The 25,237-nt window shown below is 42.3% G+C and overlaps 1 protein-coding gene across 1 annotated transcript in view; it reads left to right on the top strand.

The window, feature by feature from the left end:
* CCDC178 (coiled-coil domain containing 178) overlaps positions 1-25,237 on the top strand; it is a 302,851-nt gene that overhangs the window by 275,180 nt on the left and 2,434 nt on the right. The window contains exons 18-19 of the mRNA XM_026647335.2: positions 7,282-7,406; positions 10,241-10,248. Coding sequence (XP_026503120.1) covers positions 7,282-7,406; positions 10,241-10,248 — 133 coding nt within the window. The remainder of the gene's footprint in view (positions 1-7,281; positions 7,407-10,240; positions 10,249-25,237) is intronic.

Below are 25,237 nucleotides of genomic sequence, written 5' to 3'. Positions count from 1 at the left end.
GCATGGTAGTAAAAAGGGGAAACCGTTTTTATTATAGGTACTCCATGGTAACCAAAAAGAGAGAAGAATTGAGATCCATCCTGTCTCTTAGAGACCTGGCATAAGCACCAATGATACTGCCCATGCAAAAATGCTAAAAACTTTTTCATTGTAGGGAAGTGTCATAGTAACTGTCAGACTAACCCAGTTGAGCTTGGACTAGTACCACACAACAGTGCTACAATTCAAAAAATACTTTTTCCACTCAAAGTTTAAATGAACAGTAACCAATGCTGCATGACCTTTACCTCCATTAGAAAACTAAGGCCACTGCTCAACAAATAATAATAATAATTTCCTTTGTATAGTGCTGGAGTTGAGAGTATGAACTGCTGCAGGATATCAAGGACATTTTCAGAGTAGGAAGAATATTTATTAGGGCTGTGCATACCATGGTAACAAATAAAGAAGGTCAGTTTGCTTCAGACTGACTCAGACCAAGCACTGGTCCTTTGTGTGTGATATTTGCAAACTTGTTGGGCATGACACTTCCACAAAGTGGCACAACAGGATCAGGAAATATTAATAATATAGCAACTGGCTCATACTCATATTTTCCATTAGCAAAGAACAATTGGTTCATATCCCCCAGGTACATGCAGGGCACATCCGTGGGCCATAAAAAACCAGCAAAGAAACCCACCACACATGGAATGCCAGTAATGACTAGGATTTGGGGGAGCACAAACAATTATTTTATATGCAAAAACAATTTAATTACGTGAAAGTAAACAACACATATGGTTGATGTATTGGTAAATGGATTTGTTGAACATTGTAATTAATTTGGTATGCATAAAAATATTTGTCATTTAATAATATATTAAATACACACACACAAACTATGTTAAAAGAACATTATTAGGAAATGCCAGAATTCAAGCTGTGCGTGCAACCTTAAACTATCCTCCTTGTGTATATGCATTATGGTACAGTCTTTAATTACATGGTCATATTTTTATTGCATAGGACCCCTGCCTCATTCAGTGTACAGAATGGACATTCTTCACTTAATGAGCAGCTATTCAATATTTTTTTTACCCCTTGTTCAGTGTGTGGCCCCAGGGCTTATTTACTGCACATTGTTCAAACCTGCTCCGAAGACAATTATTAATTCCTTCATGGGATTTTCTATGGTTCTCGTCATTACATTATCCATATGCTTCAGAAATATTAATAAATTTATATTCGCAAAACTCTTGTGAGGTGACGGGCTATTTTTATTCCCATTTTACAGATGGGGAGCTGAGGAACAGAGAGATTATGGTCAAAAGTATCTACTAATTTTGGGTGCCCACTTTGAGATAACTAGGACCTGATTTTTCAAAATACTTAGCATTAAATAGCACTTTATCTGTTCAAAGCACAGCTCCTATTGACTTCAGTTACAGTTGTGAGTGCTCAGTACTGCTGGAAATCAGATCCCAGTGTTTCTAGTTGGGCAACCAGAAAATGAGGAACACATAGGTAGTGACCACCTGTGAAAAGTTTGGTTTAAATGACTTGCCTAGTATCACATAGCCTTGGGAAACCAGGAACTCTGAGGTGCAGGGAGGGAGGGAATCCAATTCTCCAGGCCAATATTCGACTGCTTTAACTATGAGACCATCCTTTTTCTTCTGGCAGTCCCCGGCCTCATTTACTTCACACCTTCCAACTTCTGCAGCAAATGAAGCAGGGGTCCTACAGACAAGTCTCCTTCACTGCATAACTCAGACTGATTCCCAGAGCAAGTCCATTCTGTGCACTGAATGAAGCAGGGATCCTTTGAAAAAGTAGTATGTGATCATGTAATTAAAGATGGTATCATAAAGCATAAAGCACAGGGAATTGAACTGAGAGTCCTGGCTCAAGCAGCTGACAACTCTGGAGCCATTAGCTGAGCTGGGAGCCAGGTGCCTCAAAGACTTGAGAGCCCCCAGGGATTCCTGGCTCCAAGGCAGGCAGCTTGGAAGCCCTGAGAGTCCTGGCTTCCAGGCTCCCTGCTGCCCAACTAGGAGACTGGCAGCCTTGGGAAACCAGATCTAGCAAGGGATGCTGAAGAGCCAGGTGAGTTAGCTGGCAGGAAACTAGGCAGGCAAGTTTAGAAACCTGTCTGGCAGGGAGGATTCCACGGGAATCTTACCTATGTTCCAGCAGAAGGTCATTCAAATTGACACGTTTCTGCAAAACGTTTTACTTCTGAGTCAACTAATTGTCATTTTCTGATGGAAAAATACTCCATCAGAAAATTTCTGACCAGTTCTTCTACTTATTCATTCTCTCCTCCAGTGCTAATACCCCTGTGCTACAGAGTTGTTTAGTTATTTTAACAGACTTACTGGTACTTGGAACAACAGAGGGGAAAACATACAATTACAAATACAATTCCTTAAAATAACTTGGTATATCCTGTGAAATTTGTAAATTTCTTGCAGGGATGTATCACAGTTTCCCACCAGGACCATTATTTTTTTCACCCATAATCATTCCCCAGTATGGAGCAAAATAGATAAATACTGGGAAAGTCATCATTTTGGCACTATTTTCTTTGGTAAAATAACAGGAAACGTTAGCTTAGATATTTCTGTGAATTCTCCAGTTGCGTTAACATACACTCATACAGCCATAAAGCGGTTAATAGCCTCCCAAATAAGGCTCTGGTATAGTTCTAGCTGATGCAAAATGTTGCATTTAGGATGCTTTTGTCCTCTAATGACTATGCATGCATATTTGGGTGTGTATATTTAGAGAAAGGGGCTGAGAATGAGGTATTCAAATCCAAAGGAGGTTTTAGCTAGGATACGGGGTTCAATTTGAGGCTGAATCAGAAGTAGTGTTTTGATTGGATGTGATGGTATTGCAATCTCATGAGCTGCTCTTGTGAGATTTGGGCCCAAAGTGCAGAAGTCGTACAAGATCATTTGGATCACAAGATTTCTATAATCTTGACTAGGTGGAATATAGAGAGTTTTCATATTTATTGGTTTAGTTAAAGAAATCAGTGGTAATTTTTCATGAGCAAGGAATGCAACAATGAGCCAAAGAAAAAGGTGGTTATTTAGCCACTATACATCAGAAAAAGAATCAAAAAATATTTGCTAGATTTGCTTTCACTGCAATAGACGCCTCCATATTATAACTGAGAAAAGTTAGAAATGTTGTATTTCAGGAGGACATGGTTGGGGTGGAATATTATGAAGTCATTGCCGTATTATCAAATACTGACTGTGATGTTTCAAGTTAAAAGTAGGAATTTAAAATCAATTTAGCTAGTGCAGTGAGTAACAAATTAGGGAGATATGATTATGACATTTTATACTGATGATTTAACCTTGCAGCAGCACTTTGGCCTATCTGGGGTTGAATTACCTCCTTCTATCCATTTGTAGCATATATCATGCTGTATCACAGGTTTAAAGATGAACTGTTTACATGCTGAAAGCTTCTTTTTGGCGGCTCCTCTGTTTTTGTCATTATCCGAATTAATTATGGATCTCCAGTAAACATGTTGATATATCATAGATTATAAACTCATCTATTGAACTCTTAACCATGGTTGCAAAGCAGATTATCTTATTTAAAGACAGTGGTTTAAAAATTTAGACATTTAATTTAATTATCTTTTCCCAGAAGTATATAAAGAAATCAGAATCCTAGGGTGAATAACATTATGGTTGTATAAGCAAACTTACAATAGCATTTTTGCCTCAAACTCAATAATTTTAGTTATAATCACTAACTATGTTTTCGTTTTACAGAACCAGTACGATTTGGAAAAAGAATAAAATTGCTTTTAAAGTACAAAAATAATTATGAACCACTTGAAACGTAATGTCTGTGTTTTATTTCTCATCAGAATTCATTAGTGTGTAACATCAATAATTTAGCCCATCATTTGCCAACACTGACTTGGCTCAGTAGTTCAATCATGTAACCCTGTAAACTCACTTTCCATTAAAATGAATGTTGCTGACAAAGGATAACTAAAGAGATACTTCATTTATTAACTAAAGAGATACTTCATTTATCAACATTTTTAAATTAGGAGTTTGGGACCACAGATGCTTAGCTGGATAAATTATTCAATGGAATTTTTACATTAGGCCTAAAGACTTCTGTAGAATTAAATACAATGTTATCTGAAATTATAGCTGTCTTTCATTTATGTAACATGTAATTCATAGCATTCTATTCCAGAAGCCAACAGAGCCACCTGCAGAGAAACAAATGACCTACCAGAATGAAAACTTGACTGTCTTATTCAGAATTATAACGTGTAATAGTTACCCTGTATCCTGATTGACTCAACCAAGCATTTCCCATAGAAAAATAATAACTTCTTACTACAAGCACTCTAATCTCCCAAATCACAAAATATCAATTTGAGGCATTAAATATGTTTAAACTATTTTATGGTGAGTCATATCCCCAAATTATTCCTTATCTTCCCCAAATACAGCCTTTAAGACATTCAGATTCCACATCTATTGTCTTATCCCTTGCCTTTCCAATGTTTGAACCTCAATCAGCCACCTGTCCTATTTTAACAGGACATCAGTTGCATTTTCTAAACTTCTGACCTACATCTTGCTGATAGGCTGACACATCACAACTTTGATATAAGCATTTATTGTGTTTTTGAAATATATAGACTACAGCACCTTGGGACAAAATGAGAAATCAGTTAAAGTTCCTGCTCTATCATGTCCTCTCTGACTAGGTCTCTCTGAGAAGATAAGACTCTCTGGGAAACCTGAGCCTTTTTGGAGGAGAAACCAATGTACTATTCAGGACTAACACAAAATAACTGCCATCTGGCTTCCCCCTTTGGTATTGTACACTCCTAATGCTGCCAGTCCTGTGCAGAAACCAGAAATCAGGGCTTAAGCAGCCAGGAAACAAGCCTTTTACTTAATGGTTTCAATATAAATTACTATATTACCACCCTTCCACTTTAAATTCTTCCCCTTCTATGTGGAGGATTACTTCTTTCTGACAAGATACGGTACTGTCTCCCCAAAGGAGCTTCCTTATTCCTCCCTTTCCTTGGGCTTTGTTTTGATAGCATTCTCAGGCCAAGAACCAGACCCTTTCTGGGCACTGTTCTAAGTAAATTGTCTAATAACCTTGTAGCATTAGTGCATTCTGCTCCCCTGGCAGGCTTAGGAGTGAAGGACCAAGACCAGAACTCTTCTTTACATCTTTCACCAAAAGTGATGTTTTTCCAAAATGAGTGGGACATTCTTGCTAAGTCAGAGCTCAATGGGAGTTGAGTGTAAATGTGCTGGACTGAAGAGAAAGATTATGATTGAGATTGGAAAGAAACTAAATGCTGTTACATAATTAAGAAGGCTAAGGAGATTTGTGAGAGGAAAATCCCAGTGTAAAGTATTGTTGTTTCTCTTTTTATCTTGTGGATTGTGGGGACTATCCCTCAGAGAGCTACTCAGGCCTCACGAAGCACTTTGACGATCAATATAGAAACTATTCTTCTTCAATATAAGCTTGTATATATCTTCTCTTGTTCTTTGGAATTAAACTCTGTTGCAAGACTATGGAACCTGTAGCTCTCATTTTGACTCTGTTAGCACTTTTATTTTAAATAGGCCAAAAAGATGAGGATTGAAGTCTTGCACTAGGATATTTATTTCTTACATCTTAAAATTCCATTTACTACTAAGCAATTCCGTACATTGTCTCCTAAAAAATAACGTTAATTTTTCTTTCAGCCCCCTTCAAAATTTTGATAGGCCACTACAGCTTCACTGTTTTGCTTTGACATCACAGCTACCATAGAACTTCACTGGAGCATGGTGATTGCCCATAATGACTCCAATAAATCCCATTTTACTACTATTTGGCACAGATTTTCAAAGCTCCTCTTTATCATGTTGTAGCAGAATATTAAAATAATAAAGAGAAACTTAAAAACCCTGCCAAGTAGTGAAAAGGTTATTTATTTTGTGATAGTGTAACACCGACAGACCCCGGTCATCGGCGGGCGGGATCGAACCTGGGATCTCTGGGGAGCTTAGTGCATGAGCCTCTACCGCATGAGCTAAAAGTCAACTGACTGTTAGCTAAGGTGGTAGAGCAGACTCATTAATATATCTCTCTAAGTGGTCTTAGTGCCACTAGATGGGCCAGAACACCACACCCAGGAAGTATGTGGGTTACAGACTTCCCCTAGCTGAGGAAGCAGTCCTGACCTTCAGAGACTTCCCAGTTGATATCCCAGATGAGCCCCTACTTGTAACACCAACAGACCCCAGTCGTCCGCGGATGGGAGCAAACCGGGGACCTGTGGAGTTTAGTGCATGAGCCTCTACTGCATGAGCTAAAAGCCAACTGGCTGTTAACTAAGGCTGTAGAGCAGACTCATTTTATCTCTCTCTCTCTCTAAGTGGTCTCAGTGCCACTAGATAGGACAGAACACCACACCCAGGAGGTATGTGGGTTACAATAGCATCTCACACTAACCATCAGGAAACAAGAGTGATATGTGCTTAATTGTCAAAGTAGAGGCCTGATCCTGATCCCATTGAAGTCACTGGTAAAACTACCATTGACTTCACTGGATGCAAGATTAGGCCCCATGACTGCTACTTGGGACAATCACAGGGACGGAAAGCCCTGATCCAATAAACTCTCACTTTCTTTCTTTGGTCTAAAGCCAGGTAGCATAGTTTTTCCAATACACTTTTGTTGAGAACATAGGAATTGCCATAGTGTATCAGAGCCTGTGGTCCACCTAGTCCATTATCCTGTCACTGACAGGGCCAGCATCAAATTTTTAGGAGAAGGTGCAAGAAATCCTTCAATAGGCAGGCGTGAAATAATCTGCCCTCCCTTCCATGAAAGCCTGTTCCTAATCCGTAATAGTTAAAGACTGTCTTAACCTCTTAAGTATAAAATGTTGCATGCCTTCTAAAGTATTTGTTAGCATTAATTATTATCATTCTGGATATTCATGTTATCCATATAAATGTCCAATCCTTTTTTCAATCTTGCTAAATTCTTGGCCTCAATGACATCCTGGGGCACCGAGTTCCTCAGTCTAATACCACATTGTGTAACAGATGATTGTCAACAGAAAAGGTCAAATGATACTCTGTTTTGTCTGAGGTTGTAATATTTAATTTAACAAAAATTAATAATAATTAACAAAGCTATAAACTGTGCATTCTAGGCTCTGAGAGGCCAAAATATTTCTCCAAACTTATTTTTTTCTTCTCAATCTCATTTTAAACATGATTCTAGCTCTTTAACCGTGGGCCACATAACCATGTGGGGGCATGTGTTCTATCCCAGTGGAAGTTCCTGGAGTACAAGTGGAGCACAGTGTCACATTGGGAATATTCTAGAGTGCAGAGAGAGAAGAGATAGTTCTTGTATATAACACATTGGAACTGTGCATTATCTCACAGTAGCTGTTGACAGTACATAGTTCTGTGGCTCAGTCTGTGACAGGGCAGATAGCTTTCTTACCCTGCTAAGTATGATGCTGACCAATCTCACTAAAGACTTTTTTGGGCTCCCTTCTCTGTTTCTCCAGCTTGATATCTGCCTCACCCACATCAACATGCAGAAAATTTACCATATCTGGCTGCTATTTGTCTCTTAACCATAGAAGGTTAAAACAAATAGAATACACCTTAACAGTGTCTCTTGCAATAGCACTTTCCCATGGAGGTGCTAAGCAATTTTTTCTGACCTCATTGAGAAAAAACTTCCACTATCTTCAAAAAAAATTTAAAAAGTGAGCATCTCAACCTGAAGGGATTTCTGGGGCTCACTCAGCTTCCGTTGGTTGAGAAAGAAGCTCACCTGTGTGTGTGGGCAAAGGCTCTCTCTAAAGCAACAGCTTTGGTGGCCTCTGGGGCTATGAAATCAGTCTATCCAACCCATGTAAAGGGGAAAGGCTCTCCTTGAGGCAGCCTCAGACATGCAGGAAGAGATATTTCAAGACTTCCACAATGTAAGGGATCTCAGCAGGCCCCCTTTGTTCCCTGCTAGCCCCTGGCCCAAGAAGTACTTGAGTGGATTAAAGAGCCCTTTCTACTTGTTAAATCTTATCAGGAGTCTAACCTGTCCTCTAAGGGTTACCAAAAGGCTTTCCGTGGCTCCCTAGAATTTGACTTTCATGCAGCTTTCATTGTTTCTAGAGATCTATTTGTGTCAAATGCAAATATTTTCCCTTTCAAATTTTAACAATTGTTATAGTCAGCTACAGAGGAAGAGAAGTGTCCTCCCATTTGGAATCTGAGCCATGGGCTGGCCCCATTAGGAAGGTCTCTTAAGGTTTGGAGTATGTGTTTTGCAGAATTCCCTTCCAGTCTGTCCTTCAGGCCAAGAAGGCATATAGACCACCTGCACTTCTCATGGCACCACACAGGGTTTATTGCTAAATGTACTCTGGGACTTAAATATGCACTTAGTAGACTTAGGGTTCTTCTTTACTAGGGGGGATTGTGCAGTTGTGTCTTGCTCAAAAAAAGATATACATTCCCTTGAATGGGAAAAAGGAGTCTGACACTAGAAAGTTGTCCATTTGTCTAGCTTAGCTATTTGCTGAGTATTGAAGTCACAACAAGGAAAAGTTTTCTGTTTCTCTCTTCTCAAAAAAATTGTTTTTAAAATAGCTTATCCAGGGTTTCTTAGGGAGTGAATAGCCTGAACATTATTGCCCAGGACTCTCTCATGTTTTGTGTTTACATCCTCAGCTTCTCTCTGGTGGCTCTCTAATCATCATGAATTTGTCCATGGTAGAGAATATTTTATTCCATCTCCTGTTTCCTTCAGAGGGGATACATTTTGGGGGAAACACCTTGTATTTGACCCTATGTGACTTGCTAGACAGTAAGTTTATCTTCCCATGCCAGCTTCCTAGATGTCACCTGGCATTCCCTGTGCTCTTTCACTAGGCACAATCAGCTTAATGTACAGGCATCTGTGAAGACAGCCACTGACCACATGGTGGTTAGAGCAGAATTTACATGAGGGGATGCTGGTTAAGAGATTAGAAGTTTCCCTTTCCCTTCCTTACCTGTTCATCCACTCCAAGTCCTCTTTTCTAGTTCACTCTCAAGTCTCTCCTTAGAGTGTTTACACATACGTGCTGAGGGCAGGAGAGAATGGAGGGACCCAGGCATAGACATGATGAGGATAAAAGGTGGGTTGGAATATTGTGTTGAAGACAAGCAAAGGGAACATGGAGAGAAGGAAACGGATAGCACTAAGGATCAGAAGGAGGAAAGCAGGGAGTGTAGACTGGCATGATAGAAAGGTACGAAAACAATTGATGGTATTAAAACAGGTAAATTAGAACCCATAGCAGTAGAGAATCAGTAGGATGTAGTTAGAGAAAATTGATATCCTGGAGTGCCAGTTGGTGGAGTAATGGTGAGCTAGTGTCTCCCAGATAGCTTGTTACTGACTCTGGTGGAGATGGTGGGATAGGAGAAAAAAGACAGGCCTTCATTTCTCTCACCACCTCTACTGTTGGCTATTGTGGCTGCCTTTGCATTTTCCATTATGATCTTCATATTATGTATGTATGAATTCCTATTCATATATTACGGTATTTGTGTATGTTTTTTCTAGTTATTTTGTAGATTCGTTATGATTTCTGTATATATTTCCGTTATTATTTTGGATGTAGTATAGTTGAAATGTGTTAGGCAATATTGGCACATTAAAGTTTGCAGCTGTGTAAGGAATTGTTATTGTTATTTTGAGAAATCATTTTCCAAGTGACTTAAAAAATGTACCACTAAAGAGAACTGATTTGTATAAAATTTGAATCCTGACTGGAGGTTTATCACATTCTTAGCCTCAAGGGAAAGGAATCCTCCATAAACAATATATTGGAAAACTCTGAGTTTGAATATTGATAGGACAAAAGCCTTTTGCAAATCTCTAACACTGTAGCCTTTGGGGATAAGTCTGAGGGGCACTCAATCTCTAAGTAATGTTTGGCCAAATGGATAGTATAGTATAATGTGTCACAATGTTTTACCAGGCAAATTCAGCAAGAATTACTGCTTCATGCCTTTGTCAGTTACTGATAGAAGATATCTGTCAAACATCCACTTCAATCTCTAGCTATATTTTCTAAAATTCCTCTATTTTAAGCAGTTTGGATGGGGAAAAGTTCCATTCTGGTTAACTTTTCTTCAGTATTTCCTCCAGAAAACAGGTACTTGCAAGCTTCCAAGAGTGGAACTAGTATAGAAGAGACTTCCATTAGTGAGAGAACCAAGTTACTCACCTTTTAACAAAAGTTCTCTAACCTTTTTGGGGGGAGGGGGGACATATCTGCATTTTCTTCCTTTTTTTGTTATGTTATGTGGAGCAGTTCAGGAATTGAGAGCTGGGAAGGATTGTTACATTTGTATAAGACAGAGCCTGATTTTCCTGGTTTACATCAGCTTAACTCCATTAACTTCAGCAGAGTTGCATCTGATTTACATCTCTGTGAAAGTAGAATCGTGTTTTCAGTCTTAGCGCTGAACCACACAGTATGACACACATTCTCAGTCTTTATTTCTAATACTAGAGTGCTCCTACAATTGAATGCCATGTCAGATTGAGGAGGCAAATTAAAGGTGAGCAACTTTCTTTTGTTTTGTTTTTAAAGTAAAAATATTTTTAAATTTCTAAACAGAAATAAGGAAATATTGAATTGACACACTAAAAGAAGATGTAAATGTCTCAGAAACTGCATTTATATGGCACATTTTATAAACACTATAAAGTAAAGTAAGCTGAACTTTCTGAGCAAGGGGAAAGGACATTTTCCCTTGACCCCATACATCAAAAACACATATGATGCTAAAATTGAGAAATGGTGCCTAGTATAAAAGAATACATTTCCTCAGTAGCAAGTATGCTAAGAACCAAATCCTTATGCCATTAGGTCTTAAATTTGATTTTTTGATTCTTAAATTTGTTTTACATGAATAACTCCTTGATTTAAATTATCCTTGATTTAACATTTGTGAAATCAGAACCACATCCTTTGCCTTTAACTTCCGTGGAGACAGAAGGATATGGCCCCAATTGTCTATCAGGCAGTGCACAGGATCCTAAATCTGTACCTAAGCCTGGGCCCCAAATAGACAAATCAATATGTTTTTGTTGCTGAGCCAGCATGGAAAATTGTATTTTAAAACAATGTATTCTAAGTGTTTTATTAAATCTATTTTGCAATCAAGTGAGTATGGTTAATAAACTATCACTTGATAATTAGTTTCCCCACTTACAAGTGTGAGATATTAAATGTCATACTTAGCAAAATTTACATATATGTTAATTCTAGCTCAATATCCATATTAACGGCAATACAGCACATACACATAAAAGTCATTGACTCCACAGACAACATTTTTCAAACTGTTACACACAGTCATGTATTCTATAGTAGGCGTACATGTTCTAATAATAATCAGTGTGTATTTTTCAGCCCTACATGTCTAGAGACCTCTAATCACCTTAACGACATTGAATACAAAAAAAGTACAAATTAAAGCTTTGATTTTGCCTCCCTTTCTCATGTTGAGTAGTGCTTATTCACTCATGCCCTCCTATTCAGCAGTCCATCCCTATTCAACAAAGCACTTAAGCACATGCCTAATTTTAAGTATGTGCTCATGTGCTTTATTAAACAGGCATGGGACATAAGTTTGTGTTTAAATGCTGTACTGAGATGGGGCCTCAAAGTGTACCATTGAAGTCAGCGGTGAATAACTTAATGCGAATAAGATTCCTTACATTACATATTAACCGTATAAGGCAACATATTTTAATGAATGGAAAACAAGATTAATATAAACACAACAACCCTTTCCACAACATCCACAAAGCATAAAACATGAAACCGTCCATGAACAAAATAACAACAAAAAGAGTATAACATAAAATTGTCTTTTAAATTTAACTTTTAGCAAGTCTCTTAGAGTACGTCTTCACTACCCTCCGTATCGGTGGGTAGCAATCGATTTATCCGGGATCGATATAGCGCGTCTCGTTAAGACGCGCTATATCGATCCCCGACCGCGCTCACCGTCGACTCCGGAACTCCACTAGAGCGAGCGGCGGTAGCGCAGTCGACGGGGGAGCCGCGGCCATCGATCCTGCGCCGTCTGGACCCCAGGTAATTCGATCCAAGATACTTCGACTTCAGCTACACTATTCGCGTAGCTGAAGTTGCGTATCTTGGATCGATCCCCCCCCCCAATGTAGACCAGCCCTTAGTCTTTCAGTGTCAGTTTCTACATCTGTAAGACATGGGATGGCAATACTTACCTTCTTTAGACTGTTGTGAGGATTAATTATATAATTTAGCATACAAAACAGTATAAGTGTGGGTATTATTGCTGTAGTTGTTTTTTATTATTATTTTATTATTTGTTAAAAGTCTATGTACTCGAAACATATTTTACCAGAAGTTAGCAAACTATTTATAGAGAAAAATTTCACCCCTTTTTCTGTTTGTAGATTGTTCACGAACTGACTTAGATTTTTACAAATTTGTTCTTGATTTGAAATTAGTCCTCATGCGTTTCATGCAAACAAAGTTAGTTGATGGGTTGCTCACGTAGTCACATGATATTGTTTCTGTTCCCAATTTGGATGAGGTTGGCTGTAATAAAGAAGTGGAAGATGTGATTCTCTCAGTAGAGGATGGCAGTGGTTTGTGGAAAGAGAAGGAGTTAGATGGAATTTACAACAACAGAAGGATTAAGAAATTCACAATATTGTTGTCACAAACAAACTAATGATTTTGCCGTGGATGAGCATGCCCAACCCTAGCTGAGAAGGTAGCAGTTGTCCATACAATATACTCTGTGCCAATGCTCTGGCTATGGTTCTAGAAGCAATATGGTTCTAGAAGCCACATATTTCAAGCAATGTCCCATCAACAACCATATTTTGAAAGTAGGTTAATGGCATTAGTTGAACATATTGGTCTCCATCTTTCTGTCATGTCATCCTCATAATTGACCACCGCCATTGACATGCACTAACTGTGGAGTGACTTTTCATGCATGATCCTAGTTAGAAAGGCGGTGTAAAAACTCTGTAATAACCTATATGTCTTGGCTTTGGCCAGTGGTTTTGGAAATATGTCATCAAGTCTGTTCTTCTGTGTGTTAATTAAGCTTTGTGATGTTACTAACTGCCTCTTTTGGTCAATGAATTAGAAGTGGAAATGGAGGAAGTCTGGATCTGGCAAAAAAAAACAAAAAACATGTATAGATGTTTAGGCCTCAAGCAGATGCTAGGGTACAAGCCTTACATGGGCATCACAAGCATAACTGTGTCATCTCAATCTAGCATTTCTGCTAGTGGCAGACCACAGCTATCTGCTGCACAGAAATATCAGCCTCTTGTTCATACTAAGGGAAAAGCAATCTGTCAAGGACGGGGGGACCCCTTTTGAGTACAGGGGATGTAGTACAGGATGTTGTCCTATCACAGGGCAATAAAATGAAATTAATGTATATGGAGAGGGAGTATTAATCCGCGGATGACATGTATTATGGTTTTCGCCCTTTTAAAAGAGAAGAAAACTCAATGCTGGTAAAGTGCCAATTACTTCTTCAGGAAAGGGGTAATTGCAGGAATAGCATGAGGTGCATGGCAAGGAAGAGAAGAACATGAAGAAGGAGGGAGTCTTCCAGTACTGTTGATAAATATTTAGTGCGTAATGTGCTCCATGCAGAAAACCTGCTAGTGATTGTCTTATTTGCACAGGAGGACATATCACCTTTTTTCTGAAGGTCATTTTATGAGAGTTATTGTTCACAAGTGGGGAAGGAGTGAGCAACACAGAGACTACCAGCCTCAGTATTCAGGAATAGGTAATTGGCAGACGGACTGTAAAATTTTCAAAAGCTCTGTGTTGACTTAGGGGCCTAAATCCCATTTTCAAAAGTGTCTAAGTTCCACTGACTTTCAATAGATTTTCACTGGAACTGTTGCTCCGGTGTCTTAGTTGCTTTTGAAAATGGGACTTAGGCCCTTTCCAAACAATTCAATAGAACACAGAAGACAGCCTCACACTCTTCCTAGTAAACGTGTTAGAAACTCTCTTTCAAATGTCTATTTTATTATTTTATTTGATTACCTAAAAGTCATACTCATCTGTCTTTACATGCCTCTGAGATCGGCAAGTGGATGGGTGAAAATAGGCCCACTTACTAAATTATTTACTTATTCTTTGTTTATTTTTTTTTAATGGTATCACATGTGTTTGGTAGTGGAAGATCGCTAAGTGTTCATTTGGACACCTGCAATGCTCTCTGGACCAGGGCAGCCTATTTGCCGAGTAACAGGCCTGTTACAGTAGTGCTACTGCTAAATAGTAATAGCTCAAGAAGAAAGAGAAGGTTGTGTGTTAGTCTGTCCATATGATGGCGAGGAGGATGTCAATACTGTTTCTTCTGATGCTGTCAGGGAATTCTTTAAAGTAATGTATAGGCATCACTTTATATAACAATACTTTCCTTCAGCAGCAACATGTTTGTGTGATGCTGCTTCTCTGGTACAAACCTTCTACATGTGAACAAGAGACTTCTGCAGTTGGCAGAGAGTTCTGATGTTCCATTTATACACCGTAAGTTTGAATTCCATGAACAAAATCTCTTTTAAAAGGAGATTAAGGTTTGTTAAGTGTGACGTTCCCCAGTGCAAATGCTAAAATGCATGGAAATGGGATGCTTCATATCCATACCCTAATTACCATGCAACCAGTTTTCATTGACAATGACAGACTCCAACAAGGAACATCCTTCTGCCTCCAGCTGGTCCACAGGGCTCTGTGTAGCTAGCAAATTCCAACCTGCCACCCAGGAACCTGGTAACTGTTGTCAGAATAGTAGCTGAACTCAGACAGAGGACCCCAGTCTTGGGAGCTAATTGGCAGAACACTGGTGGCCCTAATTGGTCCACAGCCCCTATGTAAACCCAGCACAGGAACAGGACATTGTCCATGCAATTGGGATCCACCTTGCTCTGGACTGTGTGCCTTGTGCTTCCTGCTCCTGCTCCCACTCCCTGGGCTTGACTTTGTGGTATTCCAGCCTGGCCTTACTGGTTATCGATTCGTGATTTTGCTCTCAAGTTTGTCTCTTGCTTCTGATCTCCTGGTAACCTGACTCTGCCTGCCTCCTGACACTTGACTCTCGATTTGCCCTCTGGCCCATTCAAACTCTGACCTTCTGGTATCTGACCTGGCCTGATTCCCAACTCCTGCTTCGAACACTAGGTCAGATCGCCCACGTCCAGTGGTGACAGCAACATGCTACACGTAACACATGAGTCTCCTCAGTAAAACACAATCTTAATTTCAACCAAAGCAATATCAACCACTGCGGTCAGTCCACAAAGGTGATACTTTCAGTCCTATCCAGCCTTATCCTTAGGGTGGCCAACTGAGCACCAGAACCTCTCCCGCCCCACCTCTTCCCCCCTAAGGCCCCACCCCTGCTCCATCTCTTCTCCCCTAAGGCCCTGCCCCTGCTCCACCTCTTCCCTCGAGGCCCTCCCCCTGCTTCTCTTCCTCTCCCCATCACCTCCCTCCCCCCTCCAGCTGAGCAGGGATCTAGGGGTGAGGGATGACTGGGGCAGGATGGGGAGGGAGAGCCGTGCTCCAGGGGTGGAGGGGTGACTGGGACAGGAGGGAGAGGAGGAGCCATGCTCCGGGGGTGGAGGGAGGTGACTGGGGCAGGACGGGGGAGGGAGAGCGGCGCTCCGGGGGTGGAGGGGTGACTGGGACAGGATGGGGGGCAGCACCCAGGGGTGGGGCACAAAGGGGGATGAGAAGGAGGTCTGGGGGATGAGCCTGGCCACCAGCCCTGTTCTTCAAATGTCGCGCATTTCAGGATCCCTTCCCCCGGGTGCCAGCTGCTGGTACCCCTTTCTGCCAGAGCTGGCCAGTTCCTGAGTGCTCCTCCAGCTCCAGCAGCAGCTGCTCTTCCCAGTTCCCACCCTCCCAGCAGCAAAGCGGAAGCCGATTGTGGATGGTTACTCAGGTAACCGGACTTTTGGTGTCTGGTCAGTAATACTGACAGGACACTGTCAGGTCCCCTTTTCGACCGGACTTTCCAGTCAAAAACCAGACACCTGACAATCCTACTCATCCTTCTCCCCACTCCTCCCCTACACTGGTCTCCTCCTCCATCTCCCTGTCACCTTCCTCCATTTCCCCTCTCTGTGCTGGCATGCTAAAATGGCCACTACATAAATTGCCTCTGCTTCCATGCAAAATAAATTTTGTTTTGTCATAAAACAAATTCCCATTATAATTCTGTTTTTTATTTTCCAAAAAGATTTGTAAGACTAAAACTTGGCTTGCATGAATACCCGTGACAAAGCAAATACAAAGAATGCCAATATGTCAAATGGTAATTCAGGTTCTTATTTGCAAACCTGGTCATGAATCATTGTCCCACTTTTTATCCAGCTCTACATTTTACTGTAGGGACCCTAGAAAAAAGTATGGGACAGATCCTCTGGTATCAGTCCTGTCTGCTGCATTGCCTTCAGGTTCTGCTCATAAAACTGGGGTATCTGATCATTCCAGTCTAAGGGCAGTTTTAGGGGCATAAAGCTGCCTTGGGAGGCTCGGCTGGAACTACAGCTGCCCTTTCAACCTCTTGGAGCCATAAGCAGGCCTCAGGGCATGATCTATATGATATTGGTCTGCTGGAGAAATAAAAGGCAATGTCTAAAACAAAATTATGCAAATTAGTTTATTTAACTTCATGGATTATCCTGCTAACATATTTCTGGGACTAAAATATTAGTAGATCTGTCGAGTTAGATACAAAAATAAAAACATTTCACTTCAGGGATGAATACAACACATACACTCTGGGTGTTGTCCTATTTAAACAGCATTAAAATTTCTAAGAGGCAGTATGCCCACCTAGTTAAAAGTAATGAGTTTTTTCCTACTCCAAATTCCAGTGAATGTTTCCCCCTCCCAATCCCTAACAACATTATATATAAAGGGCTAAGTAACATAATTTTCTTTCTTTAAAACCATTCAGCTATGCAATCTTGAGTTCTTTAGACCTTCAGCAGGTACAATTAGTATGTGTTTGAAAAAGTCAAGCCTTTTACTTAGAGTTCTCTCCAAAGCATTAATAGCTGCATTACCCCGTTAATAAACTTCAGGCAACATACCTTAGAAGGCAGTTTGGAAATAAAAAAAGAATCAAACATTTAAACTATTAAGTTTATGAATACAAAGCATTTAATTGTTTTTAAGCTACTGAAATATACGTTTAAACACAAAACAGAAAATTATCATACTCCCATAGCATGTTATTAGTAACAACATGCATGCTTTCAGTACAAACTGTGCAGATGCCTATCTTTTAAACTTAATGATATGTGGTTGCATCTTCATGACCCTTTCCCTAGGTAATGCCCCCTGCACTGGGAGTGTAAGAGGGCTCGTGTCAGAGCCACTATGGTGTTTTCTGCTGCTCAGTGATTCCCCTATGGTTAGATCTTCTAGCTGTACAACTGCTTTGCACTGAAACACAAAGCAGATGGAGCAGGGTCCTGGATCGGGCCCAGTGACTCTAATTTTTATAACATTTTATTCATACAATTGTTTCCTACTCTACTCTGGGAAAATAAAGTGATTCAGATAAACCATCCTGGTTTGCCTAGTTCCTGTGTCGTTGCACAAGGAGAGAAGGAGTGTAAATAGCCTCTCCCTCCTTGCTTTCCTGCTCAGGTGTGGGCTCAGCTGCAGTGCTTGTTCTCATGAGTACAAGGACTGTTCCGGGCTAGCATCTATAGCAGAACCAGCCACACTAAAGAAGGGAAGAAGATTCAGGGCTATGACTCAGCTGAGAACAGAGCATGTTGCTTTCACTAAAAGGGTGTAAAACATTGACGATCCTGCTCAAGTTCATTGGGAGGTCTTGTATCTGCTGGAAGACACAAATAGCTGTAAAGACACAATAGAATCCTTGAAGTATAATTCCATTCCAAACTGTATCTGCATTGTGGGATTCCATGTTTGTGTCTCATTGATTCCACATCAAGTTTGCTCAATTTACAAATAAAACTGATGTTTCTTTCTAACTGTCACCCCTGTGCATCCGGCTTCGGATCATACTGTCAGCTGCATTTATTCCTTCTTACGCAACATCGCCAGAAATACCAGGCCAAATTATGCCCCAGATACAGGTGTGCAACCTACAATATCATTACTTTTACTGATGATGTATGAGAAGGAGAGAACCCAGCTTGACTCTGCCCACTGGTTGTTTCCAGGACTGGCAGTTTTAATGTATTATTTGTAAACTGAACAAATTTGATATGGAATCAGTGAGACACAAAACCCTGGTGAGGTGGCACAGTGCTACCTACTGCCTCTGTCAGTTCCATTTTTGCTTCTGTTGATAGAGAGGCTCCCAGTGCTGAGCCATAGCTTATACTTTGCCTTTCCAGGCTCCCTTTCATCATTCTGCTTGCCTTATTGAGAAATTTCCTCAGGGTCTGCTAAAGGGTTATATTCTTCTGATGCCTTCTGATCAGTCCGGCTCATTTGGATTGTTCACCAGAGTTCAACTTTCTTTTGTTGTTGTTTTCTAATAAAATTGACTTTGCTGAATAATTAATTCCTACACAGCCTGAGATAAAATGTCTTGTTTCAGATTTTAAACATTAAGTATCCAAAAATACAAAAAAACAAATAGACAGCAGCTGAGAGATGCCCCATAAGGCAGTATAAAGATACCTCAGAAGCCAATTTGCCTGCCCTGCTGCTAAAGTATAGGGGAATTAGGTAGATTCCAACAGTTTCTTGAAAGCTTTCCTTTTAATTGGAAAGGCGGGCATTTCTAGGCAGCTCCCAAAATAACCCAGTAAGGAAGTAGCTACCAAAGACTCCTCTGAAGAGCCAGGAAGGAGAAAGAACAAACACGTATGCATGGTCTGTAGAGCTCTGGGCACTTTACCAGAAGATATTAATGGTGGTGGGAGAGGGACCTTGTAATCCTATCTCATGTCCTCAGAGAACAAAAATTACAGATAGGTAAATTCCTTTTCTTATTTAAATGTAAGCAGAGTCTGAATGAATGCTTCCCTGACAGCTAGCTGGGGGGGGGGAGAGAGACTCTGGGTGTGGTTATGTAAATACGGTTTGCTTCTCTTTGCTTAGATTTGCTTAGATATTCAGCAGATAGAGCAGTGTTTTGCTCATTGTAATCAACTTGGCTGGTGTTGGGTAACAAATCACGTTAGTACTGACTGCGGGGGTGGTGGGTAATTTTCCCAGGTGGGGGCTCAAGCCATTTCTGTGTTATACTGATGGAAAGGAACCCCTAGATATTGAACCCGGCCCTGGTTGCTGCTGGCTTCACCTGGAAGAAGGGTTACCTTTTGTCCGGGATCCTGGGTCAGTACCCCTCGCAAGCACCTCTTGAGTGATTCAGTAAGTTGGGAAACAGTTGTGTTTATATTTTGAGAAAATCACTGTATAATGGTTAATATGTCAGGTTTGTTGGGCCCTGGCTCAGCAGCCCCTAGATCGGGGGCTGCAGCCTCGGCTGATGATTGGGCAAAAGCACTGGGGCAAACATTGGAAAAGGTTGTGTTGTACCATGCTACGTCAAGCTCCTATTGTAAGTTAAGGTTATTTGCTGGGGGTCCCATCCCAATACCTGGGGAAGAGGAGTTCAACCGTGGTTAGAACATACCACTGAAATGCTGCAGGAGTGGGCCGTACCAGATGCCAAGAACCAAAGATGTCTAGTAGAGAGCATCAGGGGCCCAGCATTAGATGTGATTCTCACCCTGAAGCTCACTAACCCTGGGGTCAGTCTGAAGGACTGCCTAGAGGCCCTCGAGCACGCCTTTGGGAGTGCAGAGGGCTCTGAGGACAGTTATTGTAAGTTCCTTAATTCCCGACAGCGAAGGGGCGAGAAGGTTTCAGCTTATGTACAGAGGCTGGAGAGGCTGCTTCAGGGAGCTGTCAAGAGGGGAGCAGGAACTGCAGAGCAGATGGATCAGACCAGACTAGCTCAAATTGTAAGAGGAACTCAGTATCAGAACACGATTCTACTTCCTCTCCAGTTAAGAGAATGACTGGGAACATCCCCTGAGTTACTTCCAGCTGATAAGAGGTCAGAGAGGAGGAAGACAGGCAGGCTGCCAATGATTTTTGGGAAGCCCAACTGTCTGAGCCAGCCAGCACAGCACCCCTTTGGACAGCCAGTGCACTGATGGTGAGCACCAGAAAGGAACTTGCCCAACAAGTGCAGGTTCTAACAGAACGGATAGCTGAGCTGCAAAGGACCATTGACCAGAGAAAGACTTCCAGGCATAAGGAGCCTCTGGCTGTGGCGATGGAGAAGTCAGCATTAGAGCCACCATCCCTCCTGAGCAAAGGGAGAAAGGGCAATTCTTCTGTGGTCAGGATGGACACAGTACTGCCAAGTGTCATAATGAAGAAAATCCCTCCTTAGTGTATGGAAAGCTGAGGATCAGCTGGGTGGAGGCAAGGAACTGCTGAAGGGTCTGGGGTCAGGGGCTGTCCAGCTGGGATCCCCGCAGGGCTGATAGGGCCTCGAGAAGAGGTCACGGTGAGGATTGAAGGGGCGGAGTGTAAAGCAGTGCTTGACACTGGATCTCAAGTGACTATTATATTTCAGTCATTCTACCAACAGATGCTTAGGCACCTGCCTATACAGCCACTGACCAGCCTTGGCCTGTGTGGCCTCAGCATGGATGAATACCCCTACCAAGCGTATGTCATAGTGCACCTGGAATTCCCGGAGGAGGTTGCTGGGGTAAGAGAAGAGGTGGACACCGCTGTCTTAATATGCCCTGTCCCTAAAGGAATCTCTGATGTGTATGTGCTGATAGGGACCAACTCCAGCCTCTTCAAGGTACTCGCGGATTACTGCAGATGATGGGCTGGGGACCAATACCTGAACATCCTGATGATCTATAGACGCTTTGTGCTGAAGCCTGTAGGAAAATTGAGAGCACTAAAAAGGAGACATCTGAGCTATCGATGGGGGCATTGAGGTACACAGGCACGACCCCCTTAGTAGTGCCTGCAAGGACGAAGCAAGAAGTGCTTGTCATGAGTACGTGACTGAAAGGCAGTAAAGGGGCATTAACAATGGTAGAGCAGCCAGCTGAAGAAGAGCTCCCTAAAGGAGTGCTGGTCAACAGTGGAGTCATAACCGTACCTGCTGAAGCCCAGGAAAAGGTGATTATACTGATTACTAATGAAACAAGCCATGATGTTGTTGTGAAGCAAAGGCAGAAGATAGCAGACCTCTTTGAGCCTGAAACCATGGTAAGACCCCAGTGTGAAACTCAAGTTCCGGCAATAGATCCTGCAAAGTTTGATTTTGGAGATTCGCCATTGTCCGAGGAGTGGAAAGACCTCCTGAGGAAGAAACTTCGTGAAATATCCAGGGTATTCTCACTGCATGAGTGGGACATGGGGTGTGCAAAAGGGGTAGAGCACAACATCAGACAACACAACTCTCAACTCTTCAGGGAGAGATCTAGGAAGATTGCTCTCTCAGAGATGGAAGACGTGCGACATCATCTTCAGAAGCTGATTGCAAATGGCATCATTACTGAGTCCCGCAGGCCATATGCCTCACCCATTGTGGTGGTCCGTAAAAAGAATGGAAAAATCTGGATATGTATCGAATACTGCAGCCTAAACAGCCATACTGTGGTTGACCAATACACCATGCCTCGAGTACAAAATGCCTTAGACTGTTTGCTGGGAAGCCAGTGGTTCTCAGTATTGGATCTTCGAAGTGGATACTAGCAGATCCCTCTGGGAGCAGAAGGTAAGGAGAAGACAGCCTTCATCTGCCCATTAGGGTTTTATCAGTTTGAACGCATGCCTCAAGAGATTTCTGGGGCACCTGCCACATTTCAACATCTTATGGAGAAAATTGTGGGAGACATGAACTTACTGCAAGTCTTGGTTTATTTGGTTGACCTGATTGTATTTGGAAGGACCTGGGAAGAGCATGAAGAAAGACTTCTTAAAGTGCTTGATAGGTTGGAGGCCTATGGACTGAAGCTTTCCATTGATAAATGCCAGTTCTGCAGAACATCAGTGAAGTACATGAGTCACATCGTGTCCCAAGAGGGCGTGAATACTGATCCGGATAAAATAGAAGTACACACTACATGGCCACACCCAAGTAATTACAGAGAGCTTAAGACCTTTTTTGGATTTAATGGTTACTATCGCAGGTTTGTAAAGAATTATGCTACCATCGTAAAGCCTCTGAATGATCTTACCCATCCAGCAAGAGCAGGTGTAAAACCAAGAGTAAGGGGAGGTCCCCAAGGCCTCCTGAACAGAGACACTATGTCCCCTTAGAGCCCTTTGGACCATGATGGGACAAGAGATATGAAAGGGCTTTTCGAGAAATCATTAACTGCCTAACTCATGCTCCGGTCCTAGTCTTTGCTGACCCAAGCAAGCCATTTATCCTACATACAGATGCCAGTTTGGAGGGTTTAGGAGTGGTCCTATACCAGGAAGTTGAAGGCAAACATAAGCCTGTGGCCTTTGCCAGCCGAGGGCTGTCTGATAGTGAAACTCGCTACCCCATCCACAAACTGGAGTTCTTGGCCTTGAAATGGGCCATCACTGAGAAGTTTCATGACTACTTGTATGGAGCTAGGTTTCAAGTGTGGACAGACAACAATCCGCTGACTTACCTGTTGACAAGTGCTATAGGACAGAGATGGGTAGCCACCTTGGCTAGCTATGAGTTCAGCATTCAATATCGATCAGGGAGAAGCAATGTAGACGCGGATGCATTGTCATGGCGTCCGCAGCCATCAGAAATTGCTGTGATTCCTATGGATGGAGTGAGAGCTATTTGCAATGGAAGTTATCAAGAGTCAGGGACCCGTAAGAGTCTTCATGGTTGTGTTGCAGAAACTCTGGGCCTGCCCCCTGAAAGTGTACCATCTGCCTCTGTGAATTATATTGTGTTGGACCAGTCTCCGCTGCCCATGCTCAATGCTGCTCACTGGCAAAAAGTCCAACTGCAAGATACTGACATTCGTGACCCACAACTTGCAAAAAGAGAGGGGCAAAACGCTGTTGCAATTATTCCATCTATCCCTGAGGGTAGACTACTATTGAGGGAATGGAGCAAACTAAAACTGATACAAGGAGTGCTGCACCAGATCACAGCAGATCCTTTACAAAATCAGCAAACACAACTAGTGCTACCAAAAGAGTACAGAGCCCTGGCCACTGGCTCACCACTATCGTCCTGCTCCTCCACCAGCCACCCAGCTGGCTGCTCATCACACATCGCCGCCGCCACCCTGCTGGCCGCTCATCACACCTCTCCACCACCACCCTGCTGGTTGCATGATGACTTTGGACATTTGGGAATGGAGAGAACCCTGGAACTTATGGCTGAGGACGTACACAAGAAATTTGAGACATGCGCTTGGTGTGTTCAAAGGAAAACTCTGGCCACTAGAGCAGCATACGTGAAGAATATCACAAGCAGCAAACCTTTGGAGCTGGTATGCATTGATTTTTTGTCTTTAGAAGTGGACAGGAGGAATGTTGGGAACATCTTAGTAGTAACTGACCATTTTACATGGTATGCACAGGCATATCCCACACAAGACCATAGGGCCACCACAGTTACTTGAGTATTCTGGGAGAAATATTTTTCAGTGTATGGATTCCCGTATCGGATACACTCTGACCAGGGACAGGACTTTGAGAGTCACCCCCTGAAGGAGGTGCTAAGGATGGCAGGAATTAAGAAGTCCAGAACAACACCTTACCACCTGCAAGGTGACCCTCAGCCAGATCAATTCAATCGGACTCTGTTAGATATGCTGGGGAGTTTACGTCCAGAACAGAAAGCAACCTAGAGCCAGCATGTTGTGTTTTTGGTGCATTCCTGCAATGCCATGAAGAATGATGCTACAGGAGTCATCCCATATCTCTTGAAGTTTGGGCACGAGCCTAGATTACCCATAGACCTGTGCTTCAGGGTATCAGAGAATGGAGAAAGATATGAGACACATCTGCAGTATGTTTCCCGACTAAGAGAAAAACTGCAGGATGCTTATCGCTTGACTATGGCTGCTGCCCACAAGAACTCAGATAGTAACAAGCACCAGTATGATGCTAGGATGCGTTCGCAGGAGCTCCAGCCAGGAGACAGAGTTCTGCTACGAAATCTGGGTGTTGCTGGCAAACATAAGATTGCTGACAGATGGAAGGCAATACCTTACTTGGTAAAGCTGGGAGATCTGCCGGTCTACAAGATTAAACCTGAGACAGGGCTAGGGCAAATAAAGATGGTACATAGAAACCTCCAAGTACCTGTGGGGGAATTATGGGATGTACCATGACCTGTGATGATACACCTAGGTTGCTGGACAGAGGGGACATACAAGTGGTAAGTATCCCTGGTGCCCTGGACATTCCAGTATCTGAGCAAGAGATGCAGGGGTCTGTACCAGTAGAGGGGATACCCTCAAGGGAACCCTCATCATCCCTATTCCCAGAAGAAGTCCCCACTGCCACTGCCATGCCCACTCTCAATAGGCACAACAGGGTTATAAGGCCAGTAAACAGGCTAACTTACGATCCACCGGGAGTGATTAGTGAGGAAGTGGTACACTTAGCTCACAGGCTTGTGGCAGCCATAATGGATTTCCTCAGACCCTTTGTGGAGAACTCATGCAGTTGGTATAATCTGGATCATGATTTGCCGGGACGACAAATTCTAGGCTGGGGGCAGGATGTAAGCAGAGTCTGAATGAATGCTTCCCTGATGGCTAGCTGGGAGGGGGAGAGACTCTGGGTGTGGTTATGTGAATACAGTTTGCTCCTGCTTTGCTTAGATATTCAGCAGATGCAATGGTGTTTTGCTCATTGTAATCAACTTGGCTGGTGTTGGGTCGCAAATCACATCAGTACTGAATGCAGTGGGTAGTGAAATGCTGTTATCAATGTTGTGATTATTGTGGGAATGCAGGGAAGCAGGACTGTGCTTAACCTGTTCCACATGGGGGGGGTCATCCTTAGCGGAGAGGACCTCATTAAGCCAGGGGCTCCACTGCCAAAGCCCTGTGAAATTAAGAGGGGAGGGGACAGGAGTCCTGATCAGCAGGCTGCACACCCCTGCCCCCAGGGGTCCTCTCTAGACTGGCT

Source organism: Terrapene carolina, unplaced genomic scaffold (assembly GCF_002925995.2).
Source record: "Terrapene carolina triunguis isolate 2854851 unplaced genomic scaffold, T_m_triunguis-2.0 Scaffold58, whole genome shotgun sequence".
NCBI lineage: Eukaryota > Metazoa > Chordata > Testudines > Emydidae > Terrapene > Terrapene triunguis.
The sequence above is the reverse complement of the archived record's forward strand: the minus strand, read 5'-3'. Positions and strand labels throughout refer to the sequence as shown.